At 58.2% G+C, this 16,176-nt stretch overlaps 1 protein-coding gene across 2 annotated transcripts; it reads left to right on the plus strand.

The window, feature by feature from the left end:
* Positions 1-123: 123 nt before the first annotated feature.
* KLF15 (Kruppel like factor 15) lies at positions 124-14,925 on the plus strand. 2 transcript variants are annotated; one of them, XM_011280244.4, is made up of 3 exons: positions 124-3,610; positions 4,904-6,004; positions 13,686-14,925. In XM_011280244.4, exons 1-3 carry the CDS (start codon positions 3,507-3,509, stop codon positions 13,852-13,854), a joined length of 1,374 nt encoding a protein of 457 aa, XP_011278546.2. In that variant the 5' UTR covers positions 124-3,506; the 3' UTR covers positions 13,855-14,925. The 2 variants fall into 2 exon arrangements, with proteins under 2 accessions (XP_011278546.2, XP_023105866.1); XM_023250098.2 differs by having other exon boundaries at positions 125-357.
* The last annotated feature ends 1,251 nt before the right edge of the window (positions 14,926-16,176 follow it).

A 16,176-nucleotide genomic window follows, 5' to 3' on the forward strand; every position in this document is an offset into this window, starting at 1 on the left:
GGGGCGGGGCCAGGGCCGGGGCCGGGGGCGGGGCCGAGGCGGGGCCGGGGCCGGGGCGGGGCGCGTGACGCGCGGCGCGGGCCAATGGGGCGCGCGGCCGGGGCCGAGCCTCCTGCGAGCCTTCGCGGCGCCCGCGGCGTCACGTGAGCCGCGGGGAGTGAGCGCAGAGCGAGCGGCGGCGGGCGAGTGCTCCGCCGCAGCGACCCGCGGGCCAGCGGGCTAGCGAGCCAGCGCAGGACCCGCGGCTGGGCCCGCGGCCGCCGCCGGACCGGGAGCCAGGCCGCCGCCCCCAGCCCAGCCCCCGGGGCCTCAGGACCGCCGGGGCCTGGCCGCCAGCCGGGCGTGCTCCAAGTTCAGGTGGGAGAGGATCTAGGAGGCCGGAGGGGAGCCCAGGGGGCTGATCGGGACGCGAGTGGGGTGGCGGGACGCCGGCTGGGCTCTGGTGGTGCGGCCGGGTGCCGGCGCCGCTGTCCGGAGCTCCGCGCCAGTGTCGGAGGAAACGCCGGAGAAGCCGGGCGAGCCCCTGCGCGGGGCCCGGGGTCGGACAAGCCCGCGCGAGAGTGACTCCCCCCGTGCCCATCGGCACTTTCCCCGCGCGTGTCCGGGCCGCTGCCTCGGCGCCTGGCCCCGCGGGTCCTGCGCGCCTTGCGAGCCGGCCCTCCCATATGGCGGGCACCGGCGGGGCCTGGCGACCGGAACGGGCCGGCGAACGCGCCGGCCAGTCGGGGGCCGAGGAAGGGGGGACGAGGGGGCTGTGGCGGAGGGGTTACTGTCGGTCACAGCAGCCGTGGCCTCTGGGAGAGGGGCACCGGCCGAGGGCATGGTGCCCGGCCGGCAACGCTCCCGGGCTCTACCGAGGGGTCTTCCTTTCCCACGCTCTTCCCACACGCGGGCGGGCACCCACGCCAGCTCCACGCGCGAGTATGTCGCGGACACCCTCCGGCACAGCCACACCGCTGCCGCGCACCACGCCCCGCACACGCACAGTCACACGACATGAACTCACACCCCTTCGCGCACACCCGCACTGCTCACACACCTCTTACTTCTACTCCCCACGCAGAGTCCCTGCTGCTTTCCACTGAACATTAGCAGAACGATGGCCAAGGGGTGGCAGGGGCAGAGGAGAGGCCACCCCCACCCACCGTGGCCGTGCTGTTCCCTCTTACCTCCGCACTGTGGTATTCCCTAAGGAGCCCCCCTCCCAGGGCACCGGGGGGCTGTTTTCTCGCCCAATCCCTGGGAAGGTGACAAAAATCCCCAAATGCTTTAGTCCCTCAAATCACCTTTCCCCCAAGGACCGGGTGGCTCGTGGGAGCCCCCGCCGTCCTACAGGTGGGAGAACGCCTGGGCTCTGCGACTTTGGGGCCTGCGGGTGGCGCAGGGACCAGAGACTCTTATTTTGAAGGGCGGCCCCCACCCGCCACCCCCGTGATTTGCACGCTGACCCAATGGCAAGCCCTTGGCCGGCGCTGGGCTTGTTATCAATTACATGTTGTTCCTGCAGCCGCTGTGTCCCCGGGAGGATAAACAGCAGGCCGGGCCGGGCCTGGGGGGAGGGGGCGGAGTCCGGCTGTAGGCCGGGGACGGTGCCCGGAACAGCGTGTCCCCTCCCCCTGCACGCAGCCTGTGCTTCTGGCCATGCCATGTGCTGCTGTGTTTTAGCTTCCTAGCCGGCTCCCTCCAGCCCCGGCGGGCCCTTTTTCTATCGCCAGTGCCCCCAGGTGTCCCAGAACCCCTTCTCTGCTTTCAGTGCCTCAGTGTGCAACCCTGGCTGACCAGCCCTGCCTGAAAACCCTGCTGCCTGACCCTGGCCATTCCATACCTGGGAGAATCCCCACACCCCCACCCCCTGCCCAACTTCCCCAAGCACCTCTCACACAACCAGCGTGTTCTACCAGGTCCTGTTTCGGAGGCGGGGTGGTGGCAGACTGGATAGTCAGAATAGCTTCTATTTTGGTGGGGAGGTAAACAGAAAAGTACACAAACCCATAACCAAGATGATTTCCCCCCTGGTTACCAACTACTGGAAGAATAGTGTGGGATGATTTAACAGATGGTGGTCAGGGGAGAGCCCCACAGGCAGTGTCTTCTGAGCTGAGCTCTAAATAAGGCACTCCCACTTGGAGTGTTGGGAGAAGAGGGGCCCACAGAGACAGCACAGTTAAGGTGGAGTGGAGCAGGTGAGGTGAGATGTGTGAGAGATGGGCAAGGCCCAGGTGCTGGGAGAAGATGGGGTCACATTTCCTAGGGAAGTTATTGGATGTTTTCTCCTACCCTACCCTACCGTACTTACTCCTCCCCCCTCCACACTATTTCTTTTCATACCATTTCATCTGTGAATATCTAATTATCGACTATAATACCATCATCACACTTAAAAATATGAACACTAACTCCTTACTATCATGTAATATCGGTTGGTGATCACATTTCAGGGGAGAGTTTTAAGTGGGCAAGAACATGGCCTGATCTGCCTCTTAACCACTAGTTAAGGCCTGTTCCTAGGTTCTAGGAAGGCTGGAGTCCCTCTGATTCCTTAGGATCACATCGGAGAGGCACAAAGACCACGTGTTCACCCATTTGGAGGTTAATCCTAATGGCTGGTACTGACCAATGCCTGAGTGCATGCCAGCCACTGTAGGAAGTGTTCACCTGGTGTTAGCTCATTGAACTCTTTGAGTAACCTGGGAGCTAGGCACTACTGGCAGCATCCCTAGCCAACAGACTGGACACAGAGAAGTTGTGCCACCTGCCCGAGGTTGCCCAGCTAAGTTGCAGAGGCCAGAGCAGAGCCCCCTGCTCAGAGGGTGGGCCAAAGTGGTGGTGGGGGGGCCCAGGGCCCAGTGTGGGCTCCGCACAGCCTTGTTGCCCTTCACGTTATCTGGTACTTTTATTCCTTCCTGGCACCTGATTGGGTGAATAGCATGTATTTTAAAACTTCCAGTTTTAAATCCTCAGATGAGTATTAACAATTAAAGAGCCAAATATCCTCCTGGCAAAACTGCCCTGGGGTATGGACTCGCCAAAGGCATCCACCCTGCCTTAGCTTCCTGGAGCTGCATGAAGCTTCCTGGATTAGTGGGGAACTGAGGTCACTGGGGCCCGGAATAGATGGGGAAACTGAGATTCGGGGAGTGAGGACTTGTCCAAGGTCGCAGCTGATGATGATCCTGGCCCTGACAGGTTTCTGTCCATGGCCAGATCTGTCGGCCGTAGAGTATGCTGTGTGCTAAGTCCAGCAGTGGCCCTCGAGACAGAGCATAGGAGTGGGTGCAGAGTGGGGATAGGCAGCAGAGAATCTCTGGTTTTAGACGTGGAACATTCCCTGTTCCCCAACCTCACTGGTCATTGGGCGGGGACAAAGGTCCACAGAGGTGGCTCCATCATAGCCATACACTGTTGACTCTCCTTGGACACCGGACCTAGCATGGCCTTCAGAGGACACAGATGTCCCCTCTCTTCTCTGTTGATGTTCCCTGAGGCCCTCCTGGGCACTAGCTGCCATGCCGGAAGCTGGGAACACAGTGGGGACCCAGCAGAGCAGCCTGCCTTCCTGGAGTTCACGGTCTAGTGGGAAGACGGGAGTTAGCTGGGCCTTCTTGAGGTGGTGAGTGCTCCATGGGGTACAGGCCAAGGGCATCCTTTCTCTCATCCCACTAGGTGGTCGTGTAGTCACATGGGGTAATAGCCGTGCAAGTACTCTGGGACCTGGGTCCACTTTTGCCCTTGTGAGTTATCACTGTGGGGCAGGGCCCTGTCCACCCCATGGTAAAGCCTCAGTAAAGTGTCTGGGTACAGTCAAGAGCCTTTTGTTCTGTCCCTGCCTCTCCCACTTCACAGAGGAGGCAGCTGAGGCTGGAGGGGTCCGAGAACAAGAGGGTGGATGAGGTCTCCCCCTTCAGATGGGGAAACAGAGCTGGTGAGAGCAGGTGCATATGGGTCTTTAATTTTTTTGCGGGGGAGGCACAAATTCGACTTGTCTGATTAAAATATAGACTGCCAAGTTGAGGTTCAATCTCAGATAAAATATTTTTTTAAATTTTTTTTCTGTTTATTTATTTTTGAGAGAGACAGAGAACAAGCAGAGGAGGGGCAGAGAGACAGAGAGAGAGAGAGAGACACAGAATCTGAAGTGGGCTCCAGGCTCCAAGCTGACAGCACAGAGCCCGACGCAGGGCTCGAACTCACAAACTGCAAGATCATAACCTGAGCCGAATCGGATGCTCAACTGACTGAGCCACCCAGGCGCCCCTAAAATAATTTAATATGAGCATATCCCATTTAATATTTGGGACATACTTATGTTAAACGTTGCTTGTTTTTTAAAACCTGAAATTCAAATCTAACTGGGTGGCCTGCAGTTTTATTTGTTTAATCTGGCAACCTTACCCAAGCTCCAACCAACACAAGGGTCAGGGGGCAAATGGCCATCCTCCTGCCCCCTTCCAGTGAGTCAAGAATGAAGCTGAGGTCAGGTGTCCTCAGAAGTGCAGCCACTCCAGTCAGCTGGACAAGCTTCCCCAACGTTGGCCATTTCAGGGTACAGACATCCTCCTTGCATACTTTCTCGCTCACATGTGCACACACTCAATCATTCACAGATACACACGTGTTCTTTCCCAGAACTGTTCTGGAAAACCTGTTTGAAACCAAAAGTACCCCAGATTGTGCAATGGGCTTGGAGAGCGCTCTTTTGCAAACAGGTGGTGCAATTTCGGAAAACACTCTTGCAGGCAGAGTTCTCCCACGGGATGGGATGGAGACAGGATCCAGGCATTTGGCAATGGGAGACTGTGGGCAGGCAGCGGAGGTGGGGGGGGGGGGGGTGGTGCACAGGCCCACGAGGTGGCAGGTGAGCATGCCATCCTTCTGACCAGGCCTCCTTTGTTCTTCTCTGCAGCCGCCACCGGCACGGCCAGGCCAGCATGGTGGACCACTTGCTTCCAGTGGACGAGACCTTCTCGTCACCGAAATGCCCAGTTGGTTATCTGGGTGACAGGCTGGTCGGTGGGCGGGCGTACCACATGCTGCCCTCACCCCTCTCCGAGGATGACAGTGACGCCTCCAGCCTCTGTTCCTGTGCCAGCCCGGACTCGCAAGCAGTCTGCTCCTGCTATAGCGGTGGCCCGGGTGCTGAGGGCCAGGATAGCATCTTGGACTTCCTGCTGTCCCAGGCCACACTGGGCAGTGGTGGTGGCAGTGGCATTGGGGCCAGCAGTGGCCCCATGGCCTGGGGGTCCTGGCGGCGGGCACCAGCACCTGTGAAGGGGGAGCATTTCTGCTTCCCCGAGTTTCCTGTGGGTGACCCTGATGACGTCCCAAGGCCCTTCCAGCCCACCCTGGAGGAGATTGAAGAGTTTCTGGAGGAGAACATGGAGCTGGGGGTCAAGGAGGCCCCAGAGGGCAGCAGCAAGGACTTGGAGGCCTGTGGCCAGCTCTCAGCCGGGCCACACAGGAACCACCTCCATCCTGGGTCCAGTGGGAGAGAGCGTGGCACTCCCCCTCTGGGCAGTGCCAGTGTGGGTGGCAGCCAGAGTCCGGGTGGGGGGCCCACATCTGACGGCCCCATCCCTGTGCTGCTGCAGATCCAGCCTGTGCAGGTGAAGCAGGAGTCGGGCAATGAGCCTGCCTCCCCTGGGCAGGCCCCGGAAAGTGTCAAGGTAGCCCAGCTTCTGGTCAACATCCAGGGTCAGACCTTTGCACTGGTGCCCCAGGTGGTGCCCTCCTCCAATGTGAACCTGCCCTCCAAGTTCGTGCGTATCGCCCCTGTGCCCATCGCCGCCAAGCCCATTGGGTCGGGACCGCTGGGGCCTGGCCCCGCCGGCCTACTCATGGGCCAGAAGTTCCCCAAGAATCCAGCGGCAGAACTCATCAAAATGCACAAATGTACTTTCCCCGGCTGCAGCAAGATGTACACCAAGAGCAGCCACCTCAAGGCGCACCTGCGCCGGCACACAGGCGAGAAGCCCTTTGCCTGCACCTGGCCGGGCTGCGGCTGGAGGTCAGTATGACAGGTGACAGGCCAGGCCGTGAGCATGGCCAGCTCGTCTCTGCTCCCCTGGGGGTGTAGTCAAGGCCCAGTTCACCATTAGATAAGGCTGATTAGGAAGGGGAGATGGGGCGGGCAGGCAGCGGGGCCAGAGCTGGCGTGGCTGCCCGCAGGCTTCCTTGTCCCTGCTTCCCTACTGATCACTGAAGCCTGAAGCCACCTGGTCTCCAGGTTCATAATGACCTGGTCCGGCTTGCTGCGGGTGAGGGGTTGGGCCATGGCAAAAGGGCTCTCTTAGTAGTAACAATGGCAGCTAAGAATGATGGAGTGAGGGCTGTATGTCAGATGGGGTTGTGGCTCTGTGTGCACTGTTCCTTCAGTGCCTCACAGAACCCCTAAGGGCAAGTGCTACCCTTACAGCTGAGCAAACAGGCTCAGACCAGCTAGGTAACTTGCCCAAGGCCACACCACTTGGTAAATGGGGTTTGGGCCCAGAGGGTCGCATCAGAGGCGTCACATCCCGAAAAAACGCTGCTTTTCTGACCGGAGGGACCAGCTTCACTTGTGGACGTCCTCAGACACCTGGATAGGGCCTGGCCCTTGCTTCCCTGCGGGTACCTGAAGGTGTATCTGGGAAGCTGTGAAGGAGGACCAGGCTAGGGGTGCTGCCCAAAGGTGGATGAGTCCTCCCGGACTCTACTCTGTGTGGTGCAACACGAGAAGCCAGCTCTCAAAGGGCCGGAGTCTTGCTCCAGGGCTGCTCAGCCAGCAGACGGCAGAGCTGGATGGGATCCCCCCGGGTCACCCTCACCTGGGCCCCCAGGGGTCCCCAGATCACCCTTCAGGTGGACTGGGTGCACCTTTCCCTGAAAAGCAGGCAGCCGGGAGCTCACACCCTCAGGGGTACCACAGCTGGGCTGTCTCCAGTTTTTAGGACACCTACCCTGCAGGAATCTGGCCTATCTGGCCCGGGGTGGGTGCAGTGTGCATTACCAGCACATTCCCGGTCTTTACTGCCAGGGCTGCTGTGGCCGCTGCTTTGTGAGCGTTCGAGAGAGAGCGACCGGGCATGCCCCTCTGTGTGCAGACCTCACAAGTGGGCGTGTAGCTGCGTGTGCACCTACGTGTACTTGCTTTCTTCATGTGTGTCTGGGTGTGCTGCAGGACTACGCATGTCATGTACCTTGCGCGTGCGTGTGCATCTGTGTGGGTGTGGCCTACAGGGAGCAGTTGGCAGCTTCTTGGTCAGACTCATCCGGCAGCTCGGGAGGGTTGGCCCCAGTTGGGAGGTGCTGGCCACAGAGTCCTGGCCAGCCGAGGCCCTGACTGCAATATGTGATGTGACCCTGCAGCCGCTTTCCGTGGAGTGCTGAGCTGACCAAGGAAGAGACTTTTCCCAAATAGTGTCTTGGGTTATGGAGGCCCTTCCTGATGAAGGGTCTCATGCAGCCACTGCTCCAGAGGCACCCACCGGACAGGCCCACGGGGCTTCTGCCAGAGGCCCATAGGGTGTTGGTGCTGGTGTCACATCCCTCTCTGAGCCTCTGCCGTAGTCTGTTGAGTGGGCCCCCAGGTGACAGATGTACCTGCAGGGCCACTTTGAGACCTGGTACACTGGTGGGTATGCGGTGTTGGTGGTCAGAGCTTGGGGGTGTGGGGAAGCCGAGGCACTGGAGCCATAGAGGCAGGTGTTCAACTGTAGAAGGGAGGGCCATTGACCTTGGGTGGGGGGTAGCTGGCGGCAATGGAGGGAGCCTCAGCCTATGTCAGCTTCTGACTTGCTATGTGCTCTCGGGGAGCTCCCCCCTGGCCAAGCCTCACTTCCCCATCTGTGAAGTGGGGGGCCTGCTCTCTCCCTCTCCCTCTCAGGGCCAGGGGTGCAGGGGTGCTCGGCACCACCCCTTTCTCATTGGTGGCACTGTTACTCATACAAGGGCAGAGTCTGAGAAGAGTATCATTTCAGAGGTGGCCCAGACTCACAGAGACTCCTCTTAGATGCATTTTCTCTTGGGGGGGGGGCAGGCAGGGCTGTGGAGGGGTCAGGCATCTGGCTGGACAGAGCACTGGTCTGACTCCTGATGGGCTCACCTTCCTGGGCACTGTCCCCTGGCCACTGCTAACTCTTGGCGAGTGGCCCTTCCTGTTGGGATGAGGCTGGGCAGGGCTACAGGGAGGAAGGTGTGGTCCTTGGTGAAGGCTACCCACTTGTCTCATTCCCCCAGGAGGAGGGGACCTGCTTTCTGGGCTGTCTCAGAGAACAGACAGAATCCTCAGCCCAGAGCACATCTTAGGGAGGCAGATCTCATCCCCAACACCGCAGCCTCAGGAGATAGTGAGTTTCCCATAGTAGGAGGTGTGCAAGCAAGAGTGGGATTTGTGGAGGGGATTCAGCCTTGCCACTGTCTGGGTCCTGGCACTGTTCTTGCCCAGGACCCACTTGGCAGGGGAAGGCACGGCATGTGCCTGGCATGGTGAGTTCCTGTGGAACTGACCCTGGGGTCATCCTTGCCTCCAGCCACTCCTAGGCCTTCAAAGCCCTCCCCAGCTTCTCCCAGCATTCCCCTGGAATGGCATCTGGCCTTTTTGGGATTACACGTGATGGAGGCACAGGCAGCGGAGGGTACCTGTGTTTCGGGAGAGCTATTTCTCTGAGGATGCAAGAGTCCCTCATTGGCCTTCGGGAGTCCAGAACCCCTGGGGATGTACATGAGATGTGTGTGTCCCTTCTATGCGGAGGGAGCCCTTGCAGTAGTTGGGCAGGCAGGCCGACCGGCGCTGGGACAGCTTGATCTGGACAGTACAGCAGAAGTAGTGGTGATGATGGCAATTGGGCGCCACATTTTCTGGCCACCGACTGTATTCTGGGCACCACCCTAAGGTGCTCAGAGTGGGAATCCCTTCCACAAATCCCCATTACTTGGTTGTATACTTCCTGCCATGAGGAGCCCATTACTTTAGGAGGCTACTCTCGCCTCTTCATGTACTTGGTACTCTTAGATTCCTATCCACACTTTGCATTCTGGCCTGATCTGCTGGCCAGCCTCCCTTGCACAGTGCAGGCTCCCACTCGGGCCCCGACCCTCTTTGCCCCCTCTGTGTGCCCCCTGTCTCCAACACTTCCCTCCTGATGGCAATGGTAGTCGATCTTGCAATGGTCCCTGCTTTCTTCTGCACATGTCACAGAAATGAGCTCGTTGAGCCCTCAGGACAGCCCCGTAACATGGGCGCACCAGTCTGCATTTCCCAGAGGGCCCACAGGGGTGGAGCTAGTGAGCATGGCTCTGGGTGTGCCCTCAAGCAAGTGCCTCAGCCCCACCCTGTCCCACCAGCAGTCTGGTGGGCATGCCTTTCGCACCTGGACAGCTACGCGGCTGGCCTTTCCCTCATCCTCTCTCCCTGCGCACCTGGTACCATGATGGCTGGGTGTCGTCTCTCCCCAACGAAGCCATCAGCTCTTTCAGATGTGAAGCTTCTGGGCGAGGAGCAAAGAGCTAACAGTAACAACAGCAATAACAGAGCTCTCGTGCACGTGCTGAACATTCCAAAGTAACTCATTGAATGCGCCAGATAAGTCCACAAGGTAGGCACCAGTATGCTGCCCCCATTTAGAGAGGAGGAATTTGAGGCACAGAAAAGTTGAGTAATTTCTCCTTGGTCACACAGCTAATGAGTGGCAGCGTCCGGAGTCCAACCCAGACTGTTTGCCCCTTGACCTCCTACACCCAGACTCAGGACCTCTCTCCAGCCCCCTGCGTACCCTCCAGTGAGGGATGGCCAGCCCCAGTGCTGGGAGGGAGGACCTCCACCTGCAGCTGGCCTTCAGGCAGCACCCCTGCACACTTGCCTGCCTCCTCCTATGGGGAGTTTATCACTCCCAAGGCCACCTATCTTCCTGGTGGCTCTGGCCCTGTGTCCTGTGCCCCTTTGTGAAATGATGGTGGCTCCCCCACTCCCCCACCCCTGCAACAGCCAGGTCATCATTTTGCCAGGTCACCAACCCCCCACTTCCTTTAGCTTTTGATCCTGAACCCAGTATTCTCTGTCCCCTTCCTTCTCGTGACGTGGTTCTGGCATCCTTGACGGGGCCGAAACCAGACTTTGCCTGTTCCAGTCTGTCTGGGAAGTGGCTGTTTGCCCGCCTTCCTAGAAGTTCCCTTGCTACGCTCTCAGACACAGGCCCCTTTTGTTCACGGCAGCAGAACATCCTGTTCCGGAATGGCCAAGCCATTCTATCCAGTAAGAATCCCCTCCTTCCACAGCTAATATGAATATTAATAACTTCTAGCAGTCCTGTGTGGCAGGTACTGCGGTCATCCCTGGGGGACATAGGGGGCCCAGAAAAGGGAGCCTGTGGGCCTGAGGCCCCTGAGCCAGGATAGGATTCAGACCTGGTGGTACACTGCTGGCCTGCTTGGTTCCCATGTCTCTGCTGCCCTTATTCAACAAGGCATTCTCCCACCCCTTCCCCCAAGTGGTGTTGGACAGGTTGTACACTGTACAAATCTGGGGGGCACCATGCCCATTGCAGGCCTTGAGACCTGTCTACAACAATGGCTTTCTGGCTGATGGAAGGAGCACTTTACACAAAGGTGCTGTGTGTGCCAGCGGTGGGGCTGATGTTACGGGCTGCTTCCCTCTCTAGTACCTCAGCAGCACAAATCATGGTGCTGACCCATATGCTCCTGGATGTCACCAAGGAGCAGGTTCTGCGCTGAGCAGCTTGCAGGTAATCAGAGCTCACGGTCACTGAATCATTGCCACGTGCTGAGCACTGTTGTAAACCCTCAAGTACCTTCCCCAATCCGCATAGTCCCCCGAGGCAGATCTGTCGTTTCCATGTCTCCAAGTGGGGAAACTGAGCCTCACAGAACTTGGTGACTTGCCCGGGTCACCTGGTCATAGGTGGCAGAGCTCACAGCCTGCAGAGCCTGCATCTTAGCCACCCGGCCCCCCTCCCACTATGTGGTCCCCGGGCTCCTCCAGTGGCTGCTGTCTGGGAGAATGTGAGGGTGTGAGGTAGGGATCCTCTGAGGGCTCAGTTCCCAGGGATGGACTGCTCAGGTCACAGGGCCCTAAGGCATCAGGGAGGAGGCTGGCAGGTAGGGACAGTTTGTTCTCAGGCCTAGCTCTCATGATGTGCCCAGGATGAGAGGGCCACTGTGGCCATTGTGTCAACTCCTTTGGCCTCTGAGACGAGTCCCAGCAGGTGGGCCAGAATCCCAAAGTCTTCATTGGATGAGTGAGGAAATCTTGCCCAGGACCACACCGGGGCTCCTGGTGGGGTAGGGACCTGAAAGGATCCTGCCGTTCTGCTGGCTCTGACCCTGGCAAGCCCCTTATCCTTTTGAGCCCTTGCTGTGGTGTTGTCAACCCTATGGGACTGATCCTGGCTCCCTGGCCAGAAAGGTGCAAGGTAATCCCAGTGCCTCGTGCCCAGGATGGCTCAGATATTGCTGGTGGCGTTGTTTCTGTGGCTTCCTGCTTACCCCTGCCCTGGGCAGGCCCACCTGTATAGAAGCTGTATGTGCAGCTCCTGCTGGGGCAGGTGGCCCTGGCCTGAGAGCACTGTCCAGGATCTGACTGCCGGGGTGCATTGTGCAGCTTCCTCACTAGCTCAGGGCTCCAGTGATATACCGCCCAGCCAGGCAATGTGGAGGAGGCCAGGCACAGCAGGGAGCTGGATCAGGATCTTCGCTCCGGCCTTGGCTGCTCTGTCATGCTGGGGATGCTGGATCAGGCCCTCATCATGCTGAGCCTTGTTTCCTCATCTGGCAAATGGGCCAGTCAGTCTTCCACAGCTCCAAAGATAGGATGAGAGCATTGCTCTGTAGCAGCCTCAGTTGACGTTCTGGGATATGAAGCGGAGTGCCAGCCGCCTGTCTTCTGTGCTTCTGGGCTCCCTATCTGGTGCTCAGGCCTTCCTACTGCCCACCTCGAGCCTTCCTCAGGGAATGTTCTGCTGTGTCCTTCTGATTCTTGGCAGGCTGTGGGATTAAAGCTTCCACCAATAGGGTCAGGCCACAGGTAGGCTACTGGTCCCAACACATTGGCTGGTCTGGGGACAGCTGTTCCACCCAACCTACCTCTTGCTGTGTGGCCCCAGGTTCGGGAAGGGACTGTTGGTCCCGGTACCTGTGTGTGTGTACGTGTGTGTGCTCACGTAGGTACACGTATGCCCATGCACATGATGTGCATACGTGTACATGTGTGCATGTGCACACCCTGTGCACCTGTGTAGAGTGGACGCATGTGTGTGCAGTGCACCCATGCTTATGTAGCACATGGGTAGCTTGTGTGTATGGGTGTGTCTGTGTCTGTGTGCATTGCATGGTGTGCACGCATGTGCGTGTTTGTGCTTGCCGTGGAATTTGAGAGTGCCCTGTAACAGTCCTTCATCCTCCTGTGGGTGCTTGCTGTGTCCACGCTCTCACGTGAATGCACTTGCTGGCATCTGCCATGCACCAGGCCCTGGGCTGCTTGTGGGATGGACCACAGGGAACGAGACACACATCTTTCCTCATGGAGCTGATGGTCTAGTGGTACAGGCTGACATTCATTAAGAAGGTGGAAGTGAATTTAAAGTTACAATAGTGGCAGGGCCAGGAAATTGAGGTGCATATAGTGCTGTGGGAGCCTAGAATGGGATGCAGTCCCGGAGGGCTTTCTTGAGGAAGTGACATTTGAGCTAAGTTCTAACAGATGGGGGGAGGCAGCAAGGAGAGGGGAGAGAAAAGCATTCCAGGACTGGAAAAAGTATGTGCAAATGTCCTGTGGCAAGAAGGACCAAGGATAGGTCCATGTAGATGGAGCAAGAGGAAGACAGTATGTGGCGGGGGAGGGGGACGAGTGGGATCTCGTTGTCAGGATGAGGGTCACGGGATGGGGAGAGCTTCAAATCCCTGAAGTCAGTGACAACATTCTGAGCCCTGTGGTCCAGCTCAGATCCTTACCTCTTGCATTAGCAGCTGCTCATTCTCAGTGGCCTCTGGGCTATGGGAGCACTTGCTCCCAGGCAGGCTGAGGCCGAGAGAGGGAAGTGGCAGGGGAACCATTTAAACTCTCAGAAGTACCTTGCAGTGGCATGGTTTTGTCTGGTGACGTTTTAGGGGGCCCAGCCTTCAGGAAAGTGGTGTCTGGGACTGGAGTGGGGACTCAAGTCTGAAGACCCCCACCTCTGCTGTAATGGAGGCAGGAGGAGCCGGGAGATCCCTGCAGGGCCGGGGAGACACCTCTCCCAGGCTTCAGCTTCGGCTCTGGACAGGCCTCCCCACGCACACGCTCATAGAAGCCCCAAGTTCTGGCCTAAGGGGGAAAGGGAATGCGAGGTGTATCAGGGCCAGGATGACCCCACTGCACACTGCCGGGCGGGAGGGGGCTGTGGGCAGTAATCCCGGACTCTGGTGGGCTTGATCGCCTATCGGAATATTTACCAGCTGCTCGCAGGCCCAGGTGCCTGAGAGCGGACCGCCGTGCAGCATTGGGCCTTTTACTGGCAGTTCTGGAGGGGGGGATGGGCGATGGGGCTTGGGACAGTGACTTTTCAGCAGTGGATTCAGAAGTTCTCGGGAGCCGGAGCAGCGCCGGGGCCGCGCCTGCCGGGCCCGTGCGTAGAGCCCTGCACCTGCCGGCCGCGCTCTGGGTGGGTGTCCGGCGGGGCGGGTCTCGCTGACCGCTGCCCGTGCGTGTCCCGCAGGTTCTCCCGCTCGGACGAGTTGTCGCGGCACCGGCGCTCGCATTCGGGCGTGAAGCCCTACCAGTGTCCCGTGTGCGAGAAGAAGTTCGCGCGGAGCGACCACCTCTCCAAGCACATCAAGGTGCACCGCTTTCCCCGGAGCAGCCGCTCGGTGCGCGCGGTGAACTGAGCGCCCGCCGGCCCCGCCCCCTCACCCGCCCAGTTCTTTTGTAGCAATAATTTATTTGCCTCTTCAGAGGCACGTGACGATGTTGCAAACCCACCTTCTGGATCCCGGGAGGTGCAGGAAGAGAGGGGCTTGCCTGGGAGGCGGGAACCGGAGCCGCCCGGCCCGCTGCCTTTCCCGGGAAGACCTAGAGCCACGCCCGGGTCCCTGGGGTCTGAGCCCCTAGCACCCGCGCAGGGGGCCCTGCCTACCCGCCTTTGTGCCTTCGTGCCTTCCAGCGGGCCGGCCTGTGCTGCAGCGGCGCGGGGAGCCTGGACCTTCTCCCACTGGGCTCCCTGCCTGGGCCAAGGCCGGCACTTTTTGCTCAGAAGAAGAAATGTGCCGTTTTGAAATGTCAGTTCCCAGAGGGAGCTGTGCTGGGAAGAAGGAAGTAGGCCAGAAGTCCAGGGCTGCACTGTGGTGTGAGGGTGGCTTGGTCCCAGACCTCTGGCTCAGCCTGACTGCCGGAGAAGGAGGAGGGTACGGGAAGGGCCGTCAGGGGTTTAGAACCTGGCCTCTGGGCAGATAATGGAATTAGGGTGAAAAGCCCCCTCTTTGTGGGGGGGGGGGGGTCTGGCAGTGCATGTGCTTGAGTTAAACAGTGCGGGGCAGACAGGTGCAGTCTAGGTACCCAGCATGGCTCATCCCCTCGTCCTGTTTCCAGACAAATCCAGACACCAGCCTCCAGGATCACCTTGGGGAAAAGAGGGGAGCAGGCTGCATTGCGTGTAGACGAACTAGATAGAGCCTCCGAATCCTGATTTAGAAATGCATTCCTTATTTTGTCTAGAAATTAATATCAAATGAACTAGCTTGTTTTGACAGGTTTATTTCACATCCTATGAATGTATGTAAATAAGCTGTACATAGGTACATCTACATAAAATATCTTTTAATAACATATCAACATTTGTGTACATTTGAAATTAAAAAAAATCTATAAAGCTGGTGTACATATGTTACAATTATGTATATTTTCTTTGGTCCTTCATAAAAATATATTTACTTTGCCAATAAAAAGAAAAAAGAACTCGATAACTTTATGGCATTCCAGTGCTGTTTTCCTGTTTCTCCAGAAAGTGGGTGTGATTCTGAGGACCGAGGCTCTGTGTCTGTGTTTGCAGCATTTAGGGAGCCTTGTTTTGTATCCAGAGGGACATGAAGATCCCTTAGGGGTTCAGCCCCTGGCCCATCAGTGCAGGCTTCCCAAGGCAAGCCCTCCTCCATGCTGGCTGCTGGGTTTTTGCTCATTGTGGACTCCCAGAGGGCTCTCTCTCCCCTCCCCACAAACCCAAATCCAGCTCCATCCCAGCATCACCTATGGGAAGCCACCATGCGCTAGGCCAGGCCTGCAGTGATCACTATGACGACTATTGGAGACCCTCACACAGTGCTTCCTGTGCAGTCAGTCCTTCAAGCATCTGCTGTGCAGAGGAGAGTCCCCTTCGGAGATGGCATATTCTCACCGGCTCGGGGCATAGTGAACGAGTGGAGTGGTGGAGGGGAGATTAGAGAGGCCGGTATATGCCAGGAGGTCGCCTCCTGCACCCATCCCAGCTGCTCTGAGCTCTGGGGAGACAAGTCCTCCTGAATTCCCCCAGATTCCTGGCATCTCCACTGTGTGCTTGCACAGTTGAGGTCTGAGTGCATCCACATGTCCCGGTGGGTTGGAAGCAGGGGACAGTGGGAGCCTGAGAAGGAGAGGCCGTGAGCTAGCAAGGGACTCAGTGGGGTGGCTGAGATTGGGCAGAGAAGGTGGGCTTGGTGGCTGTAGTAACGAGGCAGCCCCAGCTCTCCCGTCCACGTGAGGTGACAGACAAGGACCTTCTAAGGGTGACCCTTAGAAGTCCGATGCAAGTTGGGCAAGTAGTTTTTAGGGACCTCCTTGGAGATGGAGGCAGGTGGTGATGCACCCATGGATTTGTAGCAGAGCAATGTCTAAGTGAGATGTGTGTGCACGTGTGCGTGAGGTCACGGGCCTTTGAGCCACTGTTCCTGCTGATGGGAGTCATCTGCCACCATCATCTTTCCTGCCTGGCAGGAGCTGGCAGGTGTGAAGCTTTCACGTGTGTCCAGCACACAGCATGAGTGATCCGGGAATGGATGCTTCCATCCTGACCAGCTCTGGTCCTGGGGAAAGGACTTTGCCTTGTGACCTCTATCCTTTGACTTACCCTCTGTGGTCAAACATGCTGTGGGGAAGTGAGGCATTGATTTCCAGGTGCATTAACGTAGCCTTTCTTTATTCATAAACAAGTGGTGCAGCCCAAATAAGAGGAACAGTGG

This window comes from Felis catus, chromosome A2, assembly GCF_018350175.1.
Source record: "Felis catus isolate Fca126 chromosome A2, F.catus_Fca126_mat1.0, whole genome shotgun sequence".
Taxonomy (NCBI): Eukaryota; Metazoa; Chordata; class Mammalia; order Carnivora; family Felidae; genus Felis; species Felis catus.